The sequence below is a fragment of the Herpailurus yagouaroundi genome, unplaced genomic scaffold, assembly GCF_014898765.1.
Source record: "Herpailurus yagouaroundi ecotype Mexico unplaced genomic scaffold, PumYag 139, whole genome shotgun sequence".
Taxonomy (NCBI): Eukaryota; Metazoa; Chordata; class Mammalia; order Carnivora; family Felidae; genus Herpailurus; species Herpailurus yagouaroundi.
This window is the reverse complement of record NW_024412394.1, coordinates 74,277,945-74,303,402: the sequence shown is the minus strand read 5'-3', so window position 1 is coordinate 74,303,402 and position 25,458 is coordinate 74,277,945. Positions and strand designations below refer to the sequence as shown.

Genomic DNA, 25,458 nt, shown 5'->3' with positions numbered 1-25,458 from the left:
CGGCCGCTTAACCGAGTGAGCCACCCAGGCACCCCCCCCCACTCTCTTTTTTTAAAAAAAGTATATACCTTCACTAGAGCACTCACTTGCCATATACCATACTAAAATTGATCAATATATTTGTTGAATGAATATCTCATAGAGGTATGAAGTTAAAGGACATAAAATACATGAAAGTACCTGATATACTCCTGACACTCAATAACTGAAATGATGTAGCACAACTGGCAATATCAGATATTCAATAAATATTGTGGTATGCATGCTGAAATTAATCTAAGATCTCTTCCCATATATGTAGAATTAATGAAATGGTGAAAATGGTTAGAAAAATAATCACCTTGGTTTGGACACTTGATTCACACTAATAAATCTAAGTAATTACATATGGACGACATAATAATGAATATAAACTGAAAAAACACAACTATTTATAGGTGAACAAAGAAACTTTGGTACCCAAAGCACATAAAAATAATATTAGTACATAAAAAATGCAAGCTAGAACAAAGGAAAGATCTTGTTTTATTACTGCTTATATTCATAACATAATGAAATGGAAATGTAATGAAACAAGTAGAATGGAAAATAAGGAGAGATGTTATCAACATGTAGAAATATAAATCTAAGACAGCAAGATATAGTACAAGTGTAGGCAATAATAGACAAAATCTTCTCAGTGATTTGTAAAGTAGCTAGTAGACTGACTTCTTCTTTTATAAATTAAGAAATAAATCAAATACTAATTAGAAAATACTTCCTAAATAGGCACTTCAAGAAACCTAAAAAGTCCTGAGTTTCCAGACAAATCCATAGAACAAGAAGATTCTGTAGAAAGTTAGGCTTTTAGACAAGTGCAAAGTAGAACCTTGCTATGGGGGAAATGCACAAGACAAAAAGAAACTCAAGAATTCTGATTGTAAAAGCTGTGATGATTACACATAATAATGATAACAGCAGCTAATCTTAGTAGAGAACTTAATGTTTAAGCACCATGTTAAGCATTTAAATGTATGAATTACATTTAATTATCAAGATATTACCATAAGTACTATCTGCTAATCAAATTCATTTAAAAAATGAAGAAACTGGGGTGCTTAGGTGGCTCAGTCAGTTAAGTGTCTGACTCTTGGTTTTGGCTTAGGTCATGATCTCACAGTTCGTGGGATTCAGCCCCATCCATGTTGGGCTCCAAGCTGACAGTGCAGAGCCTACTTGGGATCCTCTCTCTCTCTCTCTCTCTCTCTCTCTCTCTCTCTCTCTGCCTGTCCCCTGCTTGCTGTCTCTCTCAAAATGAATAATTAAATTAAAAAAATATTAAGAAACTGTGGATTAAACAGGTAAAATGACTTTGTCAAGGTCATGCAACTTTTACTGAGGGAACAGGATTTGAAAGCATCCTGACTTCAAAGCCCACAGTACCTATTTATGTTGTTAGTAAAATAAACAAGTAAATAAACAATAAAAGGCTTAGATTCAAAAAGTTATCATAAAAAAGAAAGAAAGAATACTAGTAATGAAAAATAAAAGATACCATCCATAGATAAGGCTAATAACCAGTTAGGAGAACATTACTATACAAATAAATGTCTATTTCAATGTGTTTTAGATAAGGGATGCTCAAATTCATTAGCCATTTCTATATAATAAAATTACATGTATGTGACTTCAATGGTCTAAAAAAATTTGCAAATTAATATAGACTGTCCTTTTTCAGATTTTTAATCTCTGATTTTTTAAATACAGTCTGTCAAAGAGAATGGTGTTATTATCCTTTAATGAAAAAAGAAAAACCTGTGAATGAATATACCTAATATAACAAATGTTTTCATTTCACATTAAAATGCTTACTAACTGATTTAGAAATAATGTTTTAGTTTCATCAACAAATAAAATGTATTTAGTACTTCATTTAGTTCTATTGACATTTTAAAAAATATCAAAAAAATTTTTATCATACCTTACTTGTTCTGGAGTGCCTCCTGATGTTGCATTAGTTATAGCCCAAGCTGCTTCTTTTCTGGTGCGAAACTCTGCTTTCTGAAGAATCTCAATCAAAACAGGAAAAATATTTGCATCTATAACAGCCTGAGGAGGAAAAATGATACAGCATAATCAATGCAAATACTGTTTTAAACATATTAGTAAGTGGAGAGACTCATTGGTTTTAAAATGTCAGGCTTTTTGGAAATACCTCTGATAATCTTTCTAATCTTTCAACAAACTTTCATGATTGGAGAATATATTAACAGAATATTAATTTTAAATATGATGAAGTACAAGGTGGATAATTTATCAAAATGGATAATTTTTGACTCAAGAAGCTTGGTAAGATCCTAATAAATCACTACTTAAAAGCTTAGAAAGGAAGATCACTACCTATTTAAAACTAATATAAATCCATCCTTTTTAAAGAGTAGCTATATGTGTCCAGCACTGTGGGCAATTTTATACACGCGCGCGCGCACACACACACACACACACACATACAATTCCTCACTAGACTCCTACAAATTAATGTTATTATTTTAGAGGAGAAAAGGCTATGTTCTTTAAAATACTTTTCAAGATCTTTTTAAGTAACTCACTAAAAAAAAAAAAATCACTGGTAAAATGCTGACTTTTGTCCACACTGACTTATGAAATCTTGCTGTTTTCTTAGATCTGAAAGGTATTTACCTGAATCTGAGCTCTATTTCCAGCAGTGATATTAGAAACAGTCCAGCAGGCTTCTTTTCTGATTGATTCCTTTGGGCTACTCAACAAGTGTAAGAGACACGGTAATGCAGAGCAATTCAAAATTACCTAAAACAAAAATCAGAAATGGAAACAAAGTTTTATGACAAAAACAGTAACAAAAAAACAAAACAAATGAAAAAAATCCACACAAAAATATACTAATGATTTAATTTAGAAATATAAAAACCACTCTGAAAAACTAAATTGGGAAAAAAGGGATCCCTTTCAAAGTAAAACTTAGGTTTTTGCTATCTTCTACTCTCCCTCTTTGCCAAATCTGGTCTAATGCAGGTGCAGAAAGTGCCCTTGTCAAACCACCAAAATGCGTATTAGCAGTCCATTCAGAGGTGTGCCCTTCAAGTTTAGGAATACACTCAAGAGTTCAACTGATACAACAATTTGAAGAGAGATTTGGTGACTGGCCAGTATCCGACCCCTAGTTTTACTGAATGAAATGATGGAAAAAAAAATCAAACTAATATACTGATTCTATAAATGTAAAAAACCTCAATGTATACAATAAGGTAATTTTTTTTCATTAAAATGTTTATTCCATTCTGCTTTGTCTCTTTACATTAATTCCATGGCATAATTGTGTTCCTATTTTCAAAATACCCACAATGATTTGCATTAAATTTACTTGGTGAAAAATGCATGAAGCAGTATATGAAAATTCTGCTGAAGAGTATATGTTTAAAAGGGCATTCTCATTTAAAGAGCTATTTCAAATTAGAAACTATCAATTACTAAGCATTGCCTATTTAATAACTAATGTGTAAGTACCTAAATAGGACTTGAATAAATTAAAACTGAAAGACAATATGTAAATTAGAATAAAATTTATTTAATGGTGGCAAAGGAGAACTGAATGTGTTACAGAGTTTAAGTTCCTATCTTCAAAAAAGACTGCCCCAGATGTAATCTTGACATCACACCTTTTTTTTTGGTATGTCACCATTCTCCAAAAGACAGACAGACACAGACACATGTAGTTACTAATCCAGGAAATGTTTCCTTCCATTCTCATAATCTAGATCTTCAATCTACTAAAAAAGGCCCTCCCATTTCTAACCAATCCCCTTCTAACCTGTTTATAATCAATCACTCTCTCCCTGATAGTTCCTCTTCCAGTCAACCTTATTGTCTCTTAAACACAACTCACACATCTACTTCTGTACCTATGGTCATATAAATCTCTTCTGGTTTACTTAAATTCTTCTCCATCTTTAAAATACAGTTTAATTACAACTCCGTTATGGAATCTGCAAAGATTTCTCAGCACAGTGATCTCTTCTTAAAATTTTTATCACGGGGCGCCTGGGTGGCGCAGTCGGTTAAGCGTCCGACTTCAGCCAGGTCACGATCTCGCGGTCCGTGAGTTCGAGCCCCGCGTCGGGCTCTGGGCTGATGGCTCAGAGCCTGGAGCCTGTTTCCGATTCTGTGTCTCCCTCTCTCTCTCTGCCCCTCCCCCGTTCATGCTCTGTCTCTCTCTGTCCCAAAAATAAATAAACGTTGAAAAAATAATAATAAAATTTTTATCGCATTTTACTGATCAATCAGCTCTCGTCAAACATATACTAAACTTGGGCAATTTACTTTAATATGTATTTTCTCCTCAATTTTATCATAAATCCCTCAAGAGCCTACCTTCTATCTTATACTTCTTTACATCAATATATATCTAGGATAGTGCTTTCACACAGAGGTATTTGAGGTTAATCACTTATTACCAAGAATATGCTTATTACCATTACATTGTAGATGTCTATATAGTTGTGGCAATGCTAAAGTCTTGATTAATATGTAACCAAGTAGTATGAAACTAGGTAAATTTCTTAAAATCCATTATGTTAACAATTTATGTTAAAGTCTGAACTCACCTGTGTTTGAATATCATCACCAGTCACAATATTACCAACTGCTCTTAATGCAGGTGATACAACTTTATAATCATTGTGCCTAAAAATAATAAAAATACCAACTTACATGATATATGAGAGTTAAAATTTACCCAAAAAATGCAAAAATAGTACAAAAATACCTGTATACTCTTTAGCCAGAAATCCCATTCAAGTTTCACTAGTTACCCCAGTAACACCTTTGTAATAAAGAATCTAATCCAGGATTATGTATTACACCCAGCTGTCATGTCTCTAGTCTCTTTCAATACAAAAAAGTTCCTATTTTTTTCTTTATGATCTTGACATTTTTGATGATCATAAGCCAGTTATCTGTTTTTCCTCCAATGTATCCTCATGATTAAGACACAAATCACCTACTTTTAGCTGGGACATCACAAATGCTATAGTCTTTTCATTACATAGTATAGCATCTGACACCTGTTTTTTTCTACAATAGTGGTGCAGAACTCCAGTCAATTAGGATGATGTTTGTCAGATTTCTCCTCTTTAACATTACTGTTTTTCCCTTTATAATTAATATTTTGGAGAGGATATACTTTTATACTATGTAAAATCCCATTCCTTATCCCACTTTTACCACTACTTTCACCATTTCTTGATGTGTATTGTTTTAATTATTAATCATATTGTTGCCAATGATGATTTTCTAATACCATTATTTCAACTGTATGTCTTTTCTACCTTATCTACTGATCTACCTACTTCTTTTAGTATGGACTCATGGACTCCTATTTTATTCAATACGTTAGTTTGGTTCTTGTTAATGAAGAGTAGTAAAAAACAAGATTTCATGTGTTCAGCTTTTTAATATAGATGTATCTCTACTCTCAGGCTCTTTAAGAGGATAAACACACACACACACACACACACACACACACACACACACACACACATTTATTTCTACATCTATCTCTTTATGTTAAAAGCCATGAGTTCACATTCAAATCTCCAGTTCTAATCTAATACCACAAGATTATTCTGGCTTTCCTCCCTTCCATATTTGTATTTCCATTCTCTTGGAATAAGAAACTGGCTTCTTTTATCATAATCTCCCCACACATGACCAATCTTCTGATCTGGCTAGGCTGTTATCCATCATTTGTTGGCTCCAAACCTTGCTCCAGCCTGCCTGCTCTTCTGGTGTAATGGGTGCCACCCTCAAGCTTGAGCCCTGACACCCCCATTAGATGTTGTCCTCAGACTGGAGCCACAACCTCTTATCAGACCTCTCTTCTTTGTACTGTCTGCCTTGTTTGTTTTTTTGACAAAAGGAAGGAATATAGTAAATCTTTTTTTAAAAAAAGGATACAGAAACCATCTTGAAAATTATATATGTACATATATAATAATATAATATATATAATATATATAATGTGTATATATATATATATATATTTTTTTTTTTTTAGAGCAAGAGAGGAAGCAGGGGAGGGGCAGAGGAAGAGAGAGAAAGAATCCTAAGCAGGCTCCAAACTCAGCACAGTGCCCAACAAGGGCTTGATCCCACGACCCTGGGATAATGATCAGAGCTGAAATCAAGAGTCAGATGCTCAACCAACTGAGCCACCCAGCCACTCCAAGAAACTATCTTTTTAAAACAAGTTGTCTTACAAGTTTTTAACTTCTTTTATAGAAAATATATTCTTTTTAAAGAAGGTAGCAATAACAGCCCAGCAAGAGAAATACTAACACAAGTGAAATACTAAATGTTTTCATTACATGGACTTTTACATAAGTTAGCTATTGTAATGAACAATTAACTAGATTACAGGTTCTGTAAGAACAAGTACTGTGTTCTATACTTCATTAACAATATCTTGTACAACACTAGAGGCAATAGGAATTCCATATATACCTGCTGAATTAAATCCCTCCCACTCATTAAGAGATTAAAATTAATGAAATATATTAATGAAATGATTAGTTCCAACTAGAGGATATGAGATGCAAATTTAAGCATTATAGCTTTTCAGCATTATAGCTGTTCTGAAAAGTGGGGTTGATGGCTTTTTAATCCTTCCTGAAGATGGTGACTCTTGAGATATTTACAAGGCCATTATTCTAACTGCTAGACTTAATACATAATCATACAATTATTTATCATAAATTATAGTTACATCAAAAGTTCCACCAATCTTCGACAGACTCCAGAATCAATGACTGCTTGAATTTTATCATTGGGTCCATCAGAGAGATAAGAAAGGGCCCAGCACACATCTGCTAATACATCTGGGTCACTGCTAAACAATAATCGTGACAAGACATTTAAGCAAGGTGAAACCTGGAAGAAAAGAAAAGAGCCAATATTTAACAATTTTCTCTAAGACCAAGTTTCCTTAGGCAAATGCAGAAACTCATTTTAAAACAAAAATTTAATAATACAAAAAAGTGCCAGCGAAATTAACACATTCTATTATTTTAAAATTATGATCAGGGGCGCCTGGGTGGCGCAGTCGGTTAAGCGTCCAACTTCAGCCAGGTCACGATCTCGCGGTCCGTGAGTTCGAGCCCCGCGTCGGGCTCTGGGCTGATGGCTCAGAGCCTGGAGCCTGTTTCCGATTCTGTGTCTCCCTCTCTCTCTCTGCCCCTCCCCCGTTCATGCTCTGTCTCTCTCTGTCCCCAAAATAAATAAACGTTGAAAAACAAAAAATTAAAAAAAAAAATAAAAAAAAATTATGATCAGATATATGAAGATATAATTATTTACAATTAATCTTAAATAAGGTATGTGGTAATTTAAAGCTTTTTAGGGTAATGAAATACATATTTGAGATGCTCTATGTTTAAATCATACACATACACACCCAAAAAAGGCATATCAAAACAGAGGGAAGTAAAAATGTTAAAAGTGTCTAATATAATAATCATGGAATATGATACAACATAAATGAATCTCAGCCTACTCATCATATATACATTATTGGAAATAAACCTAATAACAGTTGAGGATTAAAGGTGTAGAAAATACAAAAAGAAATCTGAAAGGTTTTTAAATGGAAGTCACTACTAAACTCTACTTCTTAATGTAATGAAACCCTGAATCTTCAACACACACACACACCAGAGACTTAAGCCCTCTAGCATTAATATTCCAACTAATTAGCTGTGCAATGAGCACATCACTTCATCTCTGAAACTCAGTTTCCAATTCTGTGAAACAAAGGCTGAATTAGATAAATTTATGATCTTTCTTTTCTTAGGTCAGACAGACCTAGATTCATTAGCTGTGTGACCATGGGCAAATTACCTAACATCTCTGAAACCCATTTTCTTCATTTATAAAACAGGAATAACACAGTCCTGTTAAATTATAAGAATGCACATAGCATCTTAGAATAGTGCTGGCATATAGTAAGCACTGAGACTGAGATGTTGGTTGGCTCTTTTTATTGCCATGATCAGTATTGATTCTATATTCCTTAAAGTTTTTTTTTTTTTAATGTTTATTTTTGAGGGAGAAAGAGAGAGAGAGCATGCATGTACACACACACATAAACACACACACAGGGGCGGGGCAGAGAGAGGGAGACAGAATCCTAAGCAGGCTCCAGGCTGTCACGGCGGAGCCCCGACGCAGGGCTCAAACTCATGAACCGTGAGATCATGACCTGAGCTGAAATCAAGAGTCAGACACTTAACCAACTGAGCCACCCAGGCGTCCTTGAAGTTGTTGTTGTTGTTTTTTTTATCAGCATCCTAAAGTATCCCTTCTATCTCAGAAAAGGGCTGTATGCTAAATATAGATATGCTACAAAAAAAAGAGTAATGATAGCTTTTTCATGCTTAGTATTTTATTTTTATTTAAAAAAATTTTTTTAAATGTTTACTTATTTTTTGAGAGAGAGAGAGAGAGAGAGAGAGAGAGAGCGAGCAGGGGAAAGACAGAGAGAGAGGGAGACACAAAATCCGAAGCAGGCTCCAGGCTCCAGTTGTCAGCACAGAGCCCGAGACACGGAGCTCGAACTCATGGACCGTGAGATCATGACCTAAGCCGAAGTCAAACGCTTAACCAACTGAGCCACCCAGATGCCCCTCATGCTCTAGTATTTTAGATGAATTTTCTCTTTACCTCAATTTTAAAGACTGCCAGGACATAAACTATAACCTTCTAAAAATACTTATCAATGTTCTCTGCTGGGCCGTCTCCTGTAAGGATGACCCTAGGGCCCCGGAACAAGAAATAGTTTCTTTACAAAATAGATGTGTTTGTAAGTTAGTAAAACAAATCTGCACAACTGGATCCTTCCTGAACAATCATGCCTTCACCCTTGCCAACCACCTTCTCTTCCTTGAACAGAGAAATGTGTAAATTATTTTTAAAGCAAATATAAATTTTTGAGTTAAAAAATTCAGCATAGCTAATCCATATCTTTGTACTGGCTTAAAAAACAGTGAAGTACTACATATTTTTAAAGGAAGCAAAATAAAATATGTCTGATTCACTGTCTTCTCAGAACAAGGAAAAGAAGAAAGAGAAATACAAATTCTATCTCTGAGGAGTACAGTGGACATCTGTAATCCTGCCCGTAATATATTGGGGACACGATTATAAATGAGGAGGGAAAGGTGGCACCTCAATGCCTGGAGAGGTAGCTACCAATAAGAAGGAAGCTTGAAAAAAAAAAAGAAGAAAAAGAAAGCTAATTTATCATCCAACTATCATCCCAAAGATCTCAAGAATCAGAGGTACCAGGTATCACAGAAAACACAGAAGAGGGACAGTGTTAAAACAGAAAGAGCTTAAAAATCTAAATGGGAAACAGGTTAGACTCTGGGTCCCTACCATATAGGTAGGTGTCTAATATTCTCAATGCTACCAAAGACTAGACGCTTATTTTAAGGAGAAGCTGAACAACAAAAAGTGAACTACAGAAACTGAACTTTGGGGTATCAGGCATAGACAAGGTTGAAATAAAGCACAGGATCAGAAATTCCAGAGTAAAAGTTTACATACTGACTGAAGAAATCCTCTAGCCCTCTTCCAATACCCAATTCTCACATCTCCAGTAGTATTATCTATATACCACACCTCAACCCAATCTATTTACTTTCCAGCAGGAGACTGGAAAATCGTCTCTGGAGACAGTATGATCTCAGAAAGCATACTGAAATTTGGAGTTCCTCAGAGAAAACATGGTTTTGCTGTCCAATTACTCTGTAATGAAGTCCATGAAATGATGAGTCTAAACACCCACCTATCTACCCATTTTCCATTTAGCTTTTACTGCCTGCTTCCTAAGTATGTCCAGAGTACCTAAGACCACCAGTTAAATGAGGAGATCCCCCAGTAAAAATGAGACTAAGACAAACAAACCATAAACAAAACAAAAACATACAAAAAAACAGAGACACCAGAAAAAAGAAAAGCTCAAAAAAACTGTAAATCCTCACAGATGCATAATTTGCTAGGTCCATAAAAGAAGCTTATAGAAGAAGTCAATATAAAAATGAGCATTAAAAAAAAATTTTTTGAAAATATAAAATATGATTGTAAAAGTAAAAATTTCAAAAAAAGTCAACGATACAGGAAAAATCTCTCCTAGAAAAATCACAGAAAATGTACGCAACAAAAGTCTTAAGCCCTTTTAACGTGAATTACACTGTAAGCTTGGGATATATAAGTAAACAAGAAGAGACAAAGATTCCTAACTCTAAGGAGTTTATATTTTAATGGAAGATTTTTTTTAATTAATATATGTAAAAAATTTTAAAAACACATACTATGTTAAAGGATGCTGAGGAAAAAAATTAGATTAAAATGTGGAAGTCAGTGGCTGGAGGCAGTGACAGATTACATTATTATATACAGTAATCAGAGTAGAGCTCATGGAAAAGGTGATTTATAAGCAAGCATTTAAGGAAGAAAAGGGAATTAGGTACATATTAAGCAGATACTAAGCATTAAGTTGTAGGCCAATGGTTCTCAAAGTATGGTCCATGGACCCCTGGAGGATTCCTGAAACTTTCAGGGGGCTCTTTAATGCCAAAACCATTTTCATAATTATTCTAACACATAATGGGTCTTTTTCACTTTGTTGACATTTGTACTAAAGCTACAAAAGCAATGGTGGGTAAAACTATCAGTACTTCAGTATAAATCAAGGCAGTAGTACCAAAATGTACCACTGATCTTTGAATTTTTTACCTCCACATACTTAGAAGGGGAGAGAAACCCAGTTTCATTTAAGAATTAACTTGTAGAAACAGTAAAAATTACTAATTTTATTAAATCTCAACTCTTGAATACATGTTTTTTTGAATACATTATAAGATAAAATGGGAAATATGCACATACACATATATATACATATAAAATATATTTTAAGGGGCACCTGGATGGCTCAGTAGGTTAAGCAGCTGACTCTTGATTTAAGCTCAGGTCATGATCTCATGGTTCATGAGTTTGAGCTGCTTGGGATTCTGTCTCTCCCTCTCTGCCCCTATCTCATTTGTGCACTCTTTCCTTCTCTCTCTCAAAAATAAATAAATATATATTTAAAAAAATAATCCAATACTGTTACTAATAAGGAAAAAGGAAAAATCAAACATGGCATTTTAAACTAATTATATATTTACAACTATCTCATAATTATTATTTAAAAATATACACATACAGATGCACACTATTTTAAAAGCAGAGGAAGGCAACAAAACCCCAAACGCTTAAAAGTAATGTATTTTAAAGAAAGAAATTTAAAATGAAAAGCAACGCATAAACCAAAGTTCATGGAGTAAAATCTCAATTAAAATAGCATTTTTAAGAGGTAAAATAGATTACTATGATTGCTAAAACCATAAATATAATTAGCAAGCAAATTCTACATGCAAGTCTAAACATATAAATAGCTGGTGAAAGATTCACCACCATCAGTTGAATGGATCCTTATCATCTCCTTGGATAAAATATGAACATTTTCTTTCCTTCCAATTCTATAATGATCATGCCAAATAATCACCTTTTTTATATAGGTTTTTTTTTTTTAAGGCTGTTTGAGGGGTACTTGTGTACCACATAATATTCTTTTCCTTGTATTATACACAGTCCAAATACTCATTTCTTCTTTCACTATTAAAGTGAAAATTATAAAAAATGCTTTTATACTGAATAAGGCCATTGTTGCAACATTGTTTTATAATGTTTTATATGCTTCCTCGAGGAGCTGTGGTACAACTTATGCAAAACTTTTCTAATATATGTATCTATTAAACCAAATTTCTGATTAAAATAATAATTTTGTTCCTCCTTTTAGCATACTTTACAATGCTTTAAACTAGCTCTTTAGTCACATTATGCACTTGTCAACAAACATGGAATAGAATAAGCATAGATGGTAGTATAAGAATTTTATGAACTATGATTGAACCCATAACATGCTATGTGGTGTGGAGAAAGATCAACAGAATCATGGTACCAATGAGATTTTAAAGTCGTGTTGGCAGTTCACATGAAATGTGGCCAAATCATCCATTTTTAAAACTGGAATGGTTAAAGCATAAATGAGAAGGCATACTAATTCATGCATATTTTTGAATAAGGAATTTATTATTTTTTGCCCCCAGAAACGTTATCACTAAATCCACACCAGATTTTGAGCTCTTGTTCCTCTTTAATTAATACTGAATTCAGAAGAAGTATAATGATAGCCCAGAAATTTACCTACATTCTATTTTTTTAACAGCATCTTATTGGTAAGACAATAGAACTAGATTGGGAATTTATTAATAATCTACTCTTTTAGCAGAATATGAGGAGATGGGGAAAAAGATATTCTAAACAGATAAAAAGTACCTGGGAAAGCAGAAGCCACCATGGACTAATTACTTTTCAGATTTTACAACTAAGAGTAGACCTGGATGAATTACCTTTACCTTTTTAGGGGCTTCAATTTCCTATAAATGAAAAGACTAGTGGATTTCTAAAGTCAACATTAACGTACATAAACATCAAGTGACAAAGTGACAATGGTTGCTGAGGGGCAATCATGAGGTAAAGTAAGAGCAGAAGGGAAACTTCTTTTCCACTGTATATCTCAATTATTGTCTGGTCAATAAAGAAAATAATTACCAAAAAAAGGCATAATGTTTCCTTCAATCTCTAAAAATCTATTATAAGGAGATTTAAACATTTATATAGATAGATTCCTTAATTTGTATATTTTATTCATACCTTACTAAAGTTTGGAGGAGGGTTTTTCCCTCTACATAAATTTGAGAGGGCCCATACAGCATTTCTGGTTGTTGTTAGTCTGTTTGAATTTGTTAATAACCTGCCAAAAAAAAAAAAAAAAAAAGAAAGAAAGAAAAGAAAATTGTCACTTTACATTCATTTTTTCTCTTTAGCTATTTTGTATTATAAAGTATAAAAATTTGCAATATATTTTCATAAGGTAGTCAAACCCAAGTGGTAAACTAGGAAAGGGGAATTTTAAAAATAATTATATCCCCAGAAATAAAAATATATATCACCACTTTACTTTTAAAAATTGGAATCTATGATCTGAATAGATTTTTACAAGACATAAAACATGTCAAAATAAAGGGTGTCATGGAAAACTGACTCATTTCTATATACTTTAAAAAGAGTATTAGATTACTTTTTTTTTTTCCATGAAAATAATACATTGTACTTTTAGGAAGCAAGGTATGTACACAGGGTCAAATCAAATGCAGATCAGCTACTGAGAAGAGATGTTTGGTTCTGAATAGATTGTCTCTCAGTATATTTGATCTGCAACCTGCCACAGCTATTCAGAAACTAGGTTTAAAAAAAAAAAAACCTCTATTCTCTAGTGACATGAGCAAAAATGGTAGAGAAGGTAACTTTTGCAGCTTGTCCCCCACTAGAAAAAAATATATAAACAACAACAAAAAAATCTGCAAACTTTGTCAGAATCAACTTTATCAGAACTCTTGAAGACAGGGGCACCTGGGTGGCTAAGTCACTTAAGCATCCAACTCTTGGGGTTTCTGCTCAGGTCATGATCTCACAATCAGTGAGATGGAGCCTAACCCCTGGTGGGCATTGCAGTGCTGAGCCTGCTTGGGATTCTCTCTCCCTCTCTGCCCCTCCCCCATTTGCAAGCACTCTCTCTCAAAATAAACATTAAAAAAAAAAAAAAAGAAATCCCAAATACAAAATCTAACAGCACACCTAAAGGAAATAGAAGCAAAACAGCAAAGACACTCCAAACCCAGCACAAGAAGAGAAATAATAAAGATCAGAGCAGAAATAAACAATATAGAATCTAAAAAAACTGTAGAGCAGATCAACGAAACCAAGAGTTGGTTTTTTGAAAAAATAAACAAAATTGACAAACCTCTAGCCAGGCTTCTCAAAAAGAAACGGGAGATGACCCAAATAGATAAAATCATGAATGAAAATGGAATTATTACAACCAATCCCTCAGAGATACAAGCAATTATCAGGGAATACTATGAAAAATTATATGCCAACAAACTGGACAACCTGGAAGAAATTGACAAATTCCTAAGCACCCACAAACTTCCAAAACTCAAATGGGAAGAAATAGAAAATTTGAATAGACCCATAACCAGTGAGGAAATTGAATCAGTTATTAAAAATCTCCCAACAAATAAGAGTCCAGGACCAGATGGCTTCCCTGGGGAATTCTACCAGACATTTAAAGCAGAGATAACACCTATCCTTCTCAAACTGTTCCAAAAAATAGAAAGGGAAGGAAAACTTCCAGACTCATTCTATGAAGCCAGCATTACTTTGATTCCCAAACCAGACAGAGACCCAGAAAAAAAAAAAAGAACTATAAGCCAATATCCCTGATGAATATGGATGCAAAAATTCTCAACAAGATACTAGCAAATTGAATTCAACAGCACATAAAATTATTCACCATGATCAAGTGGGATTCATTCCTGGGCTGCAGGGCTGGTTCAACATTCATAAATCAATCAACGCGATACATCACATTAATAAGATAAGAACCATATGATCCTGTCAATTGAGGCAGAAAAGCTTTTGACAAAATTCAGCATCCTTTCTTAATAAAAACCCTCGAGAAAGTCAGGATAGAAGGAACAAACTTAAACATCATAAAAGCCATTTATGAAAAGCCCACAGCTACTATCATCCTCAATGGGGAAAAACTGAGAGCTTTCCTCCTGAGATCAGGAACACGACAGGGATGCCCACTCTCACTGCTGTTGTTAAACATAGTGTTGGAAATTATAGCATCAGCAATCAGACAACAAAAGGAAATCAAAGGCATCAAAATTGGCAAAGATGAAGTCAAGCTTTCGCTTTTTGCAGGTGACATGATACTGTATGTGGAAAACCCGACAGATTCCACCAAAAGTCTGCTAGAACAGATACATGAATTCAGCAAAGTCGCAGGATACAAAATTAATGTACAGAAATCAGTTGCATTCTTATACAGTAATAATGAAGCAACAGAAAGACAAAGAAACTGATCCCATTCACAATTGCACCAAGAAGCATAAAATACCTAGGAATAAACCTAACCAAAGATGTATAAGATTTGTATGCTGAAAACTATAGAAAGCTTATGAAGGAAATTAAAGAAGATATAAAGACATGGGAAAAACATTCCGTGCTCATGGATTGGAAGAATAAATGTTGTCAAAATGTCAATACTACCCAAAGCTATCCACACATTCAATGCAATCCCAATCAAAATTGCACCAGCATTCTTCTCGAAGCTAGAACAAGCAATCCTAAAATTTGTATGGAACCACAAAAGGCCCCAAATAGCCAAAGTAATTTTGAAGAAGACCAAAGCAGGAAGCATCACAATCCCAGACTTTAGCCTCTACTACAAAGCTGTAATCATCAAGACAGCATGGTACTGGCACAAAAACAGACACATAGACCAATTGAATAGAGTAGAGGCTCCAGAATTGGACCCACAAATGTATGGCAAACTAATGTTTAACAAAGCAGGAAAGAGTATCCAATGGAAAAAAGACAGTCTCTTTAACAAATGGTGCTGGGAGAACTGGACAGCAACATGCAGACGAATGAAACTAGACCACTTTCTTACACCATTCACAAAAATAAACTCAAAATGGATAAAGGACCTGAATGTGAGACAGGAAACCATCAAAACCCTAGAGAAGAAAGCAGGAAAAAACCTCTTTGACCTCAGCCGCAGCAATTTCTTACTTGACACATCTCCAAAGGCAAGGGAATTAAAAGCAAAAATGAACTATTGGGACCTCGTGAAGATAAAAAGCTTCTGCACTGCAAAGGAAACAATCAACAAAACTAAAAGGCAACTGACAGAATGGGAAAAGATATTTGCAAATGACATATCGGACAAAGGGCTAGTATCCAAAAATCTATAAAGAGCTCACCAAACTCCATACCTGAAAAACAAATAATCCAGTGAGGAAATGGGCAGAAGACATGAATAGACACTTCTCTAAAGAAGACATCCAGATGGCCCATAGGCACATGAAAAGATGCTCAACGTCACTCCTCATCAGGGAAATACAAATCAAAACCACACTCAGATATCACCTCACGCCAGTCAGAGTGGCTAAAATGAACAAATCAGGAGACTATAGATGCTGGAGAGGATGTGGAGAAATGGGAACCCTCTTGCACTGTTGGTGGGAATGAAAACTGGTGCAGCCACTCTGGAAACAATGTGGATGTTCCTCAAAAATTAAAAATAGATCTATCTTAAGACTGCTAGGAATTTACCCAAGGGATACTGCTAGGAATTTACAGGAGTGCTGATGCATAGGGGCACTTGTACCCCAATGTTTATAGCAGCACTCTCAACAATAGCCAAATTATGGAAAGAGCCTAAATGTCCATCAACTGATGAATGGATAAAGAAATTATGGTTTACATATATAATGGAATACTACTTGGCAATGAGAAAGAATGAAATCTGGCCTTTTGTAGCAATGTGGATGCAACTGGAGAGTGTTATGCTAAGTGAAATAAGTCATACAGAGAAAGACAGATACCGTATGTTTTCACTCTTATGTGGATTCTGAGAAACTTAACAGAAGACCATGGGGGAGGGGAAGGGGAAAAAAAAGTTAGAGAGGGAGGGAGGCAAACCATAAGAGACGCTTAAAAACTGAGAATAAACTGAGGGTTGATGGGGGGTGGGAGGGAGGGGAAAGTGGGTGATGGGCATTGAGGAGGGCACCTGTTGGGATGAGCACTGGGTGTTGTATGGAAACCAATTTGACAATAAATTTCATATTTAAAAAAAAAGAACTCTTGAAAACAGTCAAAAGTTTACAAAGAAAACTTTTAAATAGGAAAGGGCTAAAATGTGCTGGGCTTTAAACAGCATAATTTACCCTTGCCCAACTCCCTCCCCACTCTGGCAGCAGTCTTTTTTACATTTTTTTTTAAATGTTTATTTATTTTTGAGAGAGACAGAGACAGAGTTGAGCAGGGGAGGGGCAGAGAGAAAGGGAGACAGAATCCGGAGCAGCCTCCAGGCTCTGAGCAAGCTGTCAGCACAGAGCCTGAGGTGGGGCTCAAACCCACAAAACGACAGATCATGACCTGAGCTGAAGTCAGAGGTTTCAGCTGAGCCAACTGAGCCACCCAGGCACTCCCTGGCAACAGTCTTGAAGAAGAAAGCTAGAGCTCCCACTGTGAGTTCCTGGTTCTAAAAATAGAGCTAAAGAGACATGTTTCCGAGAAATTGTGTCTGTCCGTTTTGATCTGTGTGAGTGCTGCCTGCAGGACTGATGCAGGGGGCTTGACTTTGTTTTGTCTAACTAGGAACTCCTCATTAAGACCAGCAGCTAAATTCTCATCAAAATCCATGGAGGACAGAAGGCAATGAGATTTATATTTAATCTGCTGGAAAAAAAAAAAAAGCTGTCAACTAAGAATTCTATATCCTGCAAGAATTCTATATCATGTAAAACTATCCTTCAAAATAATCAAAGAGTAAAAGATTCCCTGTACAACAAAAGCTGAGAAAATTCGTCACTAGTAGATTTGCTTTACAAAAGTAACTAAAACTAAAAGCACAGTAAACAGTAACTCAAAACCAGAAGAAAAAAAAACACTGCTAAAAATAACTATATAGGTTAATATAAAAGGTAGTAGTTTTGGTTTGTAATTTTTCTTTTTTTTCTATAGGATTTAAAAAATAAATAAAGTAATAATTATAAGTTGATGTTAACTGGCATACAATGTACAATGTTATTTTTGACAATAGCAACTTAAAGGAGGTAGGACAGTAATATACAGGAGCAAAGTTTTTTCATAAGATTGAGATTAAATTGGTATTAATTTAAACAAGGTTATTGTAAGTTTAAGATGTTAACTGTACTCCCTGGATTAATCATTAAGAAAATAACTAGAAAATATACAGAAAAGGAGATGAGAAAGGAATCAATACCATATCTTACCACAAAAAATCAAACACAAAAGAAGGCAATAAGGAATTGAGAAGCAAAAAAGATATAAAACATACAGAACACAATAAAATGGCAGAAGTCCTTCCTTGTCAGTATTTATGCTGATTACAAATGGATTAAAGCCTTCAATTAGAAGGCAGAGACTGGCAGAATACATTTTTAAAAAACCCAAAAATAAACAAGCAACAATCTATAAACCATCTATAAGAAACTTTACAAGATACTCACTTTAGATTTAAAGGCACAAAGAGGCTGAAAGTGAAAGGATGGAATCAGATAAATACTAATTATACTAGTATCAGATAAACAGACGTCAAGTTAAAAGTTATTTTAAGGTGGGGTACCTGGGTGGCACAGTTGGTTAAGCCACTGACTCTTGATTTCAGCTCAGATCATGGTCCTATGGTTCATGGGTTCGAGCCCCAAGTCTGGCTCTGCACTGACAATGTGGGGCCTGCTTGGGATTCTCCCCTTCTCTCTGCCCCTCCCCCCTGCTCGCTCACTCTCTCTCTTAAAATAAATAAACTTTAAAAAAAGTTATTTTAAGAGACAAACACAAATACTATATATTGATAAAAAAAAAATCAATCCATAATGAAGGTATAACACTTAAAAGTTATAAAACCTAACAACACAGCAAAGTATACAAAGCAAAAATGGTTACACCTGAAGGAAGAAATACACAGTTGAACAATCATAGTTAGAAACTTCAATACACTGTTTTCAGTAATGGATAGAACACCTAGATAGATGATCAGCAAAAAAACAGAGAACTTCAAAAAGACTATAAACCAACTAAATATAAAAGACACCTATACAACATTCAACTCAGTAATAGCAGAATATATATTCTTCTCAAGTGCACATTAAACATTCCTCAGGATATACTGTATGTTAGATCACAAAGACTACCAATGAACAAGTCAAAAAAGAAATCCAGGAACAAATTTCACCTAAATACCATCAAAAAAATAATAAAATACTTAGGAATAAATTTAATCAGTTCTGTACCCTGAAAACAGATTCATATGCAATTGCAAGGAACCCTCTATAGCTAAAACAACCTTAACCAAAAAAAGAAAACTGAAGGACTCACATGTTCTTGTTTCAAAATCTACTACAAAGGTACTGAAATCAAAACAGTATGGTACTGGCAAAAGGACAGATGTATATATCAATGGAACAGAATTAATCTAGAAATGAACCCACACATGTATAGTCAACTCATTTACAACAAAGGTGTCAAGACTGTTCAATGGGGAAAGAATATTTTGTTCAACAAATCATGCTGGGATAAGTGAATGCCCAAATGCAACTCATATCATATAAAAAAAAAATAACTCAAAATGGATCAAAGATGTAAATATAAGAACTAACACTGTAAGATTCTTAGAAGAGAACATAATGGCAAATATTCACAACCTTAAATTTGGCAATGGTTTCTTACATACAACACCAAATGCATAAGCAACAAAAGGAAAAAACAGATACATTGGATTTCATCAATTTAAAAAACTTTTGTGAATCAATGGACACTATCAAGAGAGTAAAGACAACCCAGAAAATGCAAAACAAAACAAAACAAAACAAAACAAACTGTAAATCATTTACCTGATAAGAATCTATTCAGAATATATGAAGAAATCTTTTTTTTTTAATGTTTATTTATTTTTGAGAGAGAGAGAGACAGAGCGCGAGCAGGGGAGGGGCAGGGAGAGAGGGAGACACAGAATCCGAAGCAGGCTCCAGGCTCTGAGCTGTCATCACAGAGCCTGATGCAGGGCTCGAACTCATGAACCGTGATATCATGGCCTGAGCCTAAGTTGGACACAACTGACTGAACCACCGAGGCACCCCTATGAAGAATTCTTGTAACACAACAAAGAGACAAATAACTAAATTTAAAAAAATATTCAAAAGACTTAATAAACATTCTCCAAAGAAAATATACATATGGCCAACAAACCTATGAAAAGATGTTCAATGCAAATCAAAGCAAAATGAGATACCGCCTTACAGCCTTAAATCAGAATCAGAATAACAGATAACAAGTGCTGATGAGAATATGGAAAACCTGAAACTCTCATACATTGCTGGTGGGAATGTAAAATGGTACTGCTGCTATGGAAAACAGTTTGGTGATTCTTAAACAGTTAAAGATAGAATTACCATACAACCCAGCAATTCTATTCATAGGTATATACCTAAAAAGAATGAACGTTCATAGGAATACTATATAATCAAAAGGTGGGGGGAAAAACCCCAAATGACCATCAACTGATGAATAAGGGAAAAAAAATACAATAGAATATTATTCAGCCACAAAAATAATGAAGTACTGATACATGCTATAATATGGATGAACCTTGAAAACAATATGCTAAGTGAAAGAAGCCAGATACAAAAGGTCACACAACGTATGATTCCATTTTTATGAAATATCCAGAATAGCCAAATCCACAGAAACAGCGGATTAGTGATTTCCCAGAGCTGAGGCTGTGAGGAAATAGGATATGACAGCTTAATGGGTAATGCAGTTTCTGCTTGGGGTGTTAAAAGTTCTGGAACTAAGTAATTGTGATAGGTACAAAACACTGCTTAATGCCAGTGAGCTGTATATTTTAAAACAGTCAAAATGGTAAATTTTGTTATATTATCTTTTATCATATATAAAAACAAAATCTGTTCTACATGTCTTCCTATAGTCTTTGAAACCTCCTAAAACCGTAACACATTTAGAAATAAAATAATTATATTGACGTTTTATATCAGGGATTGAGAAACTTTTTAAATGAATATTTTAGGCTTTGCACACCTTTCTGTGTAGTAACTATTCAACTGTGCTGATGTAGCATGAAAGCAACCATAGATATTAAGTAAGCAAATGGGAATGACTATGTTAGAATAAAATTTAATTTACAAAACAGGAAGCAGGCCAGATTTGGCCTGAGGACTGCAGTTGTCCAAGCTCTGTTGTATACTACTCTTCTTTAACTATATTTATTTTTAACTATATTTATTATATAAATTAAAGTTGAACTAAATTAAAACAACAAATGTGTCAGTATATGAAGTCTATAGTAGTAAGAAGTTTACATTTACCGAGAGGTTTATGTTTGCTGAAAAGTTATATTTACTGATATCAAATGTAGTAAAGTAAAACAAATTAAAACTCAAACAGAATTGATAAAACCATTAACAGAAGTTTTACATTTACTTATCAACTAAAATGTGAACTTCAATGTGAACAACAGATAATCCATAATCTTTTTTAAGCTAATAACTTTCATCCTTTGGCCCAACTAAAGTGTATGCATCTGGGTAGCTAAGTTGACATAATTTCTTTTTCACTATCTTTCTCAATTTTCTAATGAAACTGAAACTTACTTTTTAAGCCTATTCTTTTTCTGAAATTTATTATGTTTATAACTATTTAGCTGGGTGCTTTTGTTCTCCTTTAGAGCTTTATTTTTTTGTTTTGTTTTGTTTCTTTGGTCATGATTAAAATTTCCTTAAACATTTAAAGGAATCAGAATTAAGAAATGCTTACATATTATTTCATAAACCATTACCAACTTGAAATACTAACAAATAAGAAAATGAGACAGCAAAAGTAAAAAGAAACAAAGTGCTCAATTAATCTACAAACCCTATAATCAGGCCAGAAAAATCTCAAATTGAAAATTTAAGAGATACTTTTAACAGTATGAAATTCAAAATAACTCTGATATTGAACTCTAAATCAGTATTTTATTTTATAGCTCAGCTAAATTCTCCAACACTTTGGAACATTAACTTTGAACAAGCCCAAAGTTAATGACATAGCAAGTGGTTCAGTGGCCTATACATACTAACTATTCGATGTTATTGAGTGAAATACTGAGAAATCACTCTATTCATGGAAAGTTACTCTCTCTAAAAGAATAAAATATCTTTTGCAAACTAGTATCTAAAGTTTATTCTTCCTATTCAATTTTTCAGCTTGGAGAGAATGACTAATAGCACAGAAATGACAAAATTTTTCCTTTCAACCATCTCAACTAGTTTTTTTCTTTTTCACTACTTGCCAGTGGCAATTAGCCTAAAAAAAGATCTTTTTTAGTGATAGGTAGCCAGGATGAATAAAGGAATTTAACTTTCAAATAATTTTATGAAATTTCTGTAAAGGATTTAGAATAATTGCTTTTTAAAAAAAACGTGTAATGTATTTGAAAAAGAAACCGCTAGATAAATCGTTTAAGTAAAATTCTAACTCTGAAAGAAAAATCTCTTATGATCTTTGTTCTCTGAACATTTCAAAATCAAATATAAAAACCTGATATCCTAAATACATCATCTGTTCATGCACTAAAGATTCCATGCTTTAGCAAAACTTAAATTTTTATTGTAGTGCAACTACTTATATCCTCATTTTATAGAATTATTTCAGCACAGTAAGCATCAAGCACACAATGAACACTGTTAAGTATTGCCTAAGAAAAAATAAAGATGGATACGATAAAAGTAGAAACATTTTTAATCTACTTTCAAGCTATTACTCTTGGTACAGCTAAACAGAAGCCAAATTTAAAAGCATCACTGAAGAACGTAATTGTGTATACAGAAATATACTGCAGAATATAATTTTTTTCCCAAAACTAGTATTCATTTGTGATAAAGTACTTACTCTAAAAGAGGTGGAAGTATTTCACAATTCAAAACAAAATCTCTGCATTCGGCATTGTCACCAGCAATATTGCCAAGTGCCCAAACAGCCTTAGAAAAATGAGAAAGAGATACCCTGTTACAACAATATCTTAAATAAGATGCTTTCTCTTACAAATAAGATTTTAGTACAGAATGAACAAAGTAATAGCTTCCAAGATGTTTAAAAAAACAAAACATTCTAGATGGACAGTAAGAAAAGTTTAAAAGTGCCATTTACTAATATTTTTAGTCAAACTCAAGGATTGGGCATTAAACAATTTTTTCATTACATACTAGTGAAATGTTTATTCTGTTCAACAAAGAGACTGTCTACTCCAAATCTACATGGGTTCAGATAAGATATATTAATTTAGTGAATTATTTAATTACTTATACTAGAGGTTTGCTCTTATGCCAAGGAATCCACTCACTGGGAAGGGACTGATTTGTAAAAAAAGGGAAGGAGACACAAAACACAGAAAAGTGAGGTAAAGCTAATATAAGAATTGGCTTGGGATTGATCTTTGAAAATAAGTTTAGAATTAGTCCAGGTTCATCATAATTTTTTTAAATAATTGGAAATAAAGATTCACTTATTAAACTTCAATTAAATGATAAATTCTACAAATACAAATCATCATTTCATTATATTCTTATTCAAATTTTTCAAGTAAGTACACAAGTAGACATAAGTTATGTTTTTCAATTGACAAAGTTTTAACATTTAAAACATGAGTTAATATTTTTAACATCAACTCTAGACCTAAGTTTATTTTCTATTTTTTTTTTATTTTTTTTTTAACGTTTATTTATTTTTGACACAGAGACAGCATGAACGGGGGAGGGTCAGAGAGGGAGGGAGACACAGAATCTGAAACAGGCTCCAGGCTCTGAGCGGTCAGCACAGAGCCCGACGCGGGGCTCGAACTCATGGACCGCGAGATCATGACCTGAGCCGAAGTCGGATGCTTAACCGACTGAGCCACCCGGGCGCCCCTATTTTCTATTTTTTTAAGAAAAACCTTTTATAAGGGGCACTGGGTGGGCTCAATCGGTTAAGTGTCCAACTCTTGATCTTGGCTCAGGTCATGATCTCATGGCTCATGAGTTCAACCCCTGCGTTGGGGCTCTGTGTTGGCATTGCAGAGCCTGCTTGGGATTCTCTCTCTCTCCCTCTCCCTCTAACCCTCCCCATCTGTCTCACTCTGAAAATAAATAAAATAAACTTAAAAAAAAAAAAAGAAAGATCTTTTATGAGATAGGTGCTTTAACCAAGTAAGCCATATATAGCTACCTTAAGAAAACTCTTTTAAATTAATGATATTTTTCACCCTGTGGAATCGATATCCTATTGGTGGGGAAATCAATACATATAACTTTTTTGGAGGTCAACTTTGAAATATGTAATAAGAACTTAAAATTTTTTCTTTTACCATAATTAAGTCATTTTTCCTAGTGAAATAATCAAGAGACAGATAAAGATTGATATATAATGTTCCTCACATATCAGTAACATTAATAAGCTAGATATAACATGATGTATAATATAACTGAGGGATAGATAACAAATTATGGTATATATCTGACTAGATAATGAGTAATCAATAAATCTTCTTGGAAGAATAATTAATGTCATTAGAAAAGGCTCCTAATATCAATGCTATGTGGGGGGAAAAACCCCATATACTGTATATATAAAACTAAACAGATGAATGGACAACAGATAAATTTGCCATAAAACCAGTTCAAAACAAAAATACCACATTTTATTTTCTTTTGTTGGTACAAATCATATGTGATTAAAATTTCCCTCTTACAACAACTATGAGAATTTATTTATGTTTATTTTAAAACAGTTCTATTAAAAATAATGTGATATTTAAAAAACAACAACAACAACAACAAAATAACCTATGGACAAGCAAAGAATGAGGAGTCAGACCAGCCCAGGTTTAAAACTTGGTTCAGCCATTCACTGTGACTTTGGGTAAATTACTAACTTTCTGGGTCTCAGTATGCTCTGTTATACATGGGAATAGTAATTTTTGATAGTTGAGATCATACTTACAGAGAACCCAGGATTATGCCTGAGACAGTGCATTCTACTTTCATTCTAATTTGACACCAAATAGAAATTACTGTGTTTTAAGAAATGAAATGCACATGCAACTCTCAAGAAAACATGAAAATCTAGTAAACATAACCATTCATATTAGAAACATATACCTGTTCTTGCACATCTTCATGTTCTGAATGAAGAAGTTTGATAAAAATTGGAACAGCTCCAGTTTCAATCACTACCTTGGTATGCAGAAAAGTTCCAGATGCTATATTAGTTAATGCCCATGCAGCTTCAAACTAAGGAAAAATAGAAGTAGAATAAGTGAGAGCACCAAAGAAATGTCAAAAAGAAAGGAAAGAGGGAGAGTAAAGACTTAGCTGAACAACCTGGAAGACTGATTTACAACTAGTAAAATTAATCAGATTTCATAAATAAAAATTCTTAATTTTAAAAAAGGACTCAATCTGGGGCGCCTGGGTAGCTCAGTCGGTTGAGCGTCAAACTTAGGCTCAGGTCATGATCTCAAGGTTTGTGAGTTTGTGCCCCACAGCAGGCTCTGTGCTGACAGCTCAGAGCCCATTTCAGATCCTCTGTCATCCTTTCTGCCCCTCCCCTGCTCTCTCTCTCAAAACTAAATAATAAAAACATTAA

General features: G+C 34.0%; 1 protein-coding gene across 3 annotated transcripts in view; it reads right to left on the bottom strand.

Moving 5' to 3' along the window:
• Positions 1-25,458, bottom strand: part of KPNA5 (karyopherin subunit alpha 5) — a 42,504-nt gene that overhangs the window by 7,791 nt on the left and 9,255 nt on the right. For all 3 annotated transcript variants that reach the window (XM_040474465.1, XM_040474467.1, XM_040474466.1), the window contains exons 6-12: positions 24,972-25,103; positions 22,726-22,814; positions 12,829-12,928; positions 6,779-6,942; positions 4,620-4,698; positions 2,680-2,805; positions 1,961-2,088 (exon numbers count right to left, since the gene is read on the bottom strand). In XM_040474465.1, the coding sequence (XP_040330399.1) occupies positions 1,961-2,088; positions 2,680-2,805; positions 4,620-4,698; positions 6,779-6,942; positions 12,829-12,928; positions 22,726-22,814; positions 24,972-25,103 (818 nt within the window). The remainder of the gene's footprint in view (positions 1-1,960; positions 2,089-2,679; positions 2,806-4,619; positions 4,699-6,778; positions 6,943-12,828; positions 12,929-22,725; positions 22,815-24,971; positions 25,104-25,458) is intronic.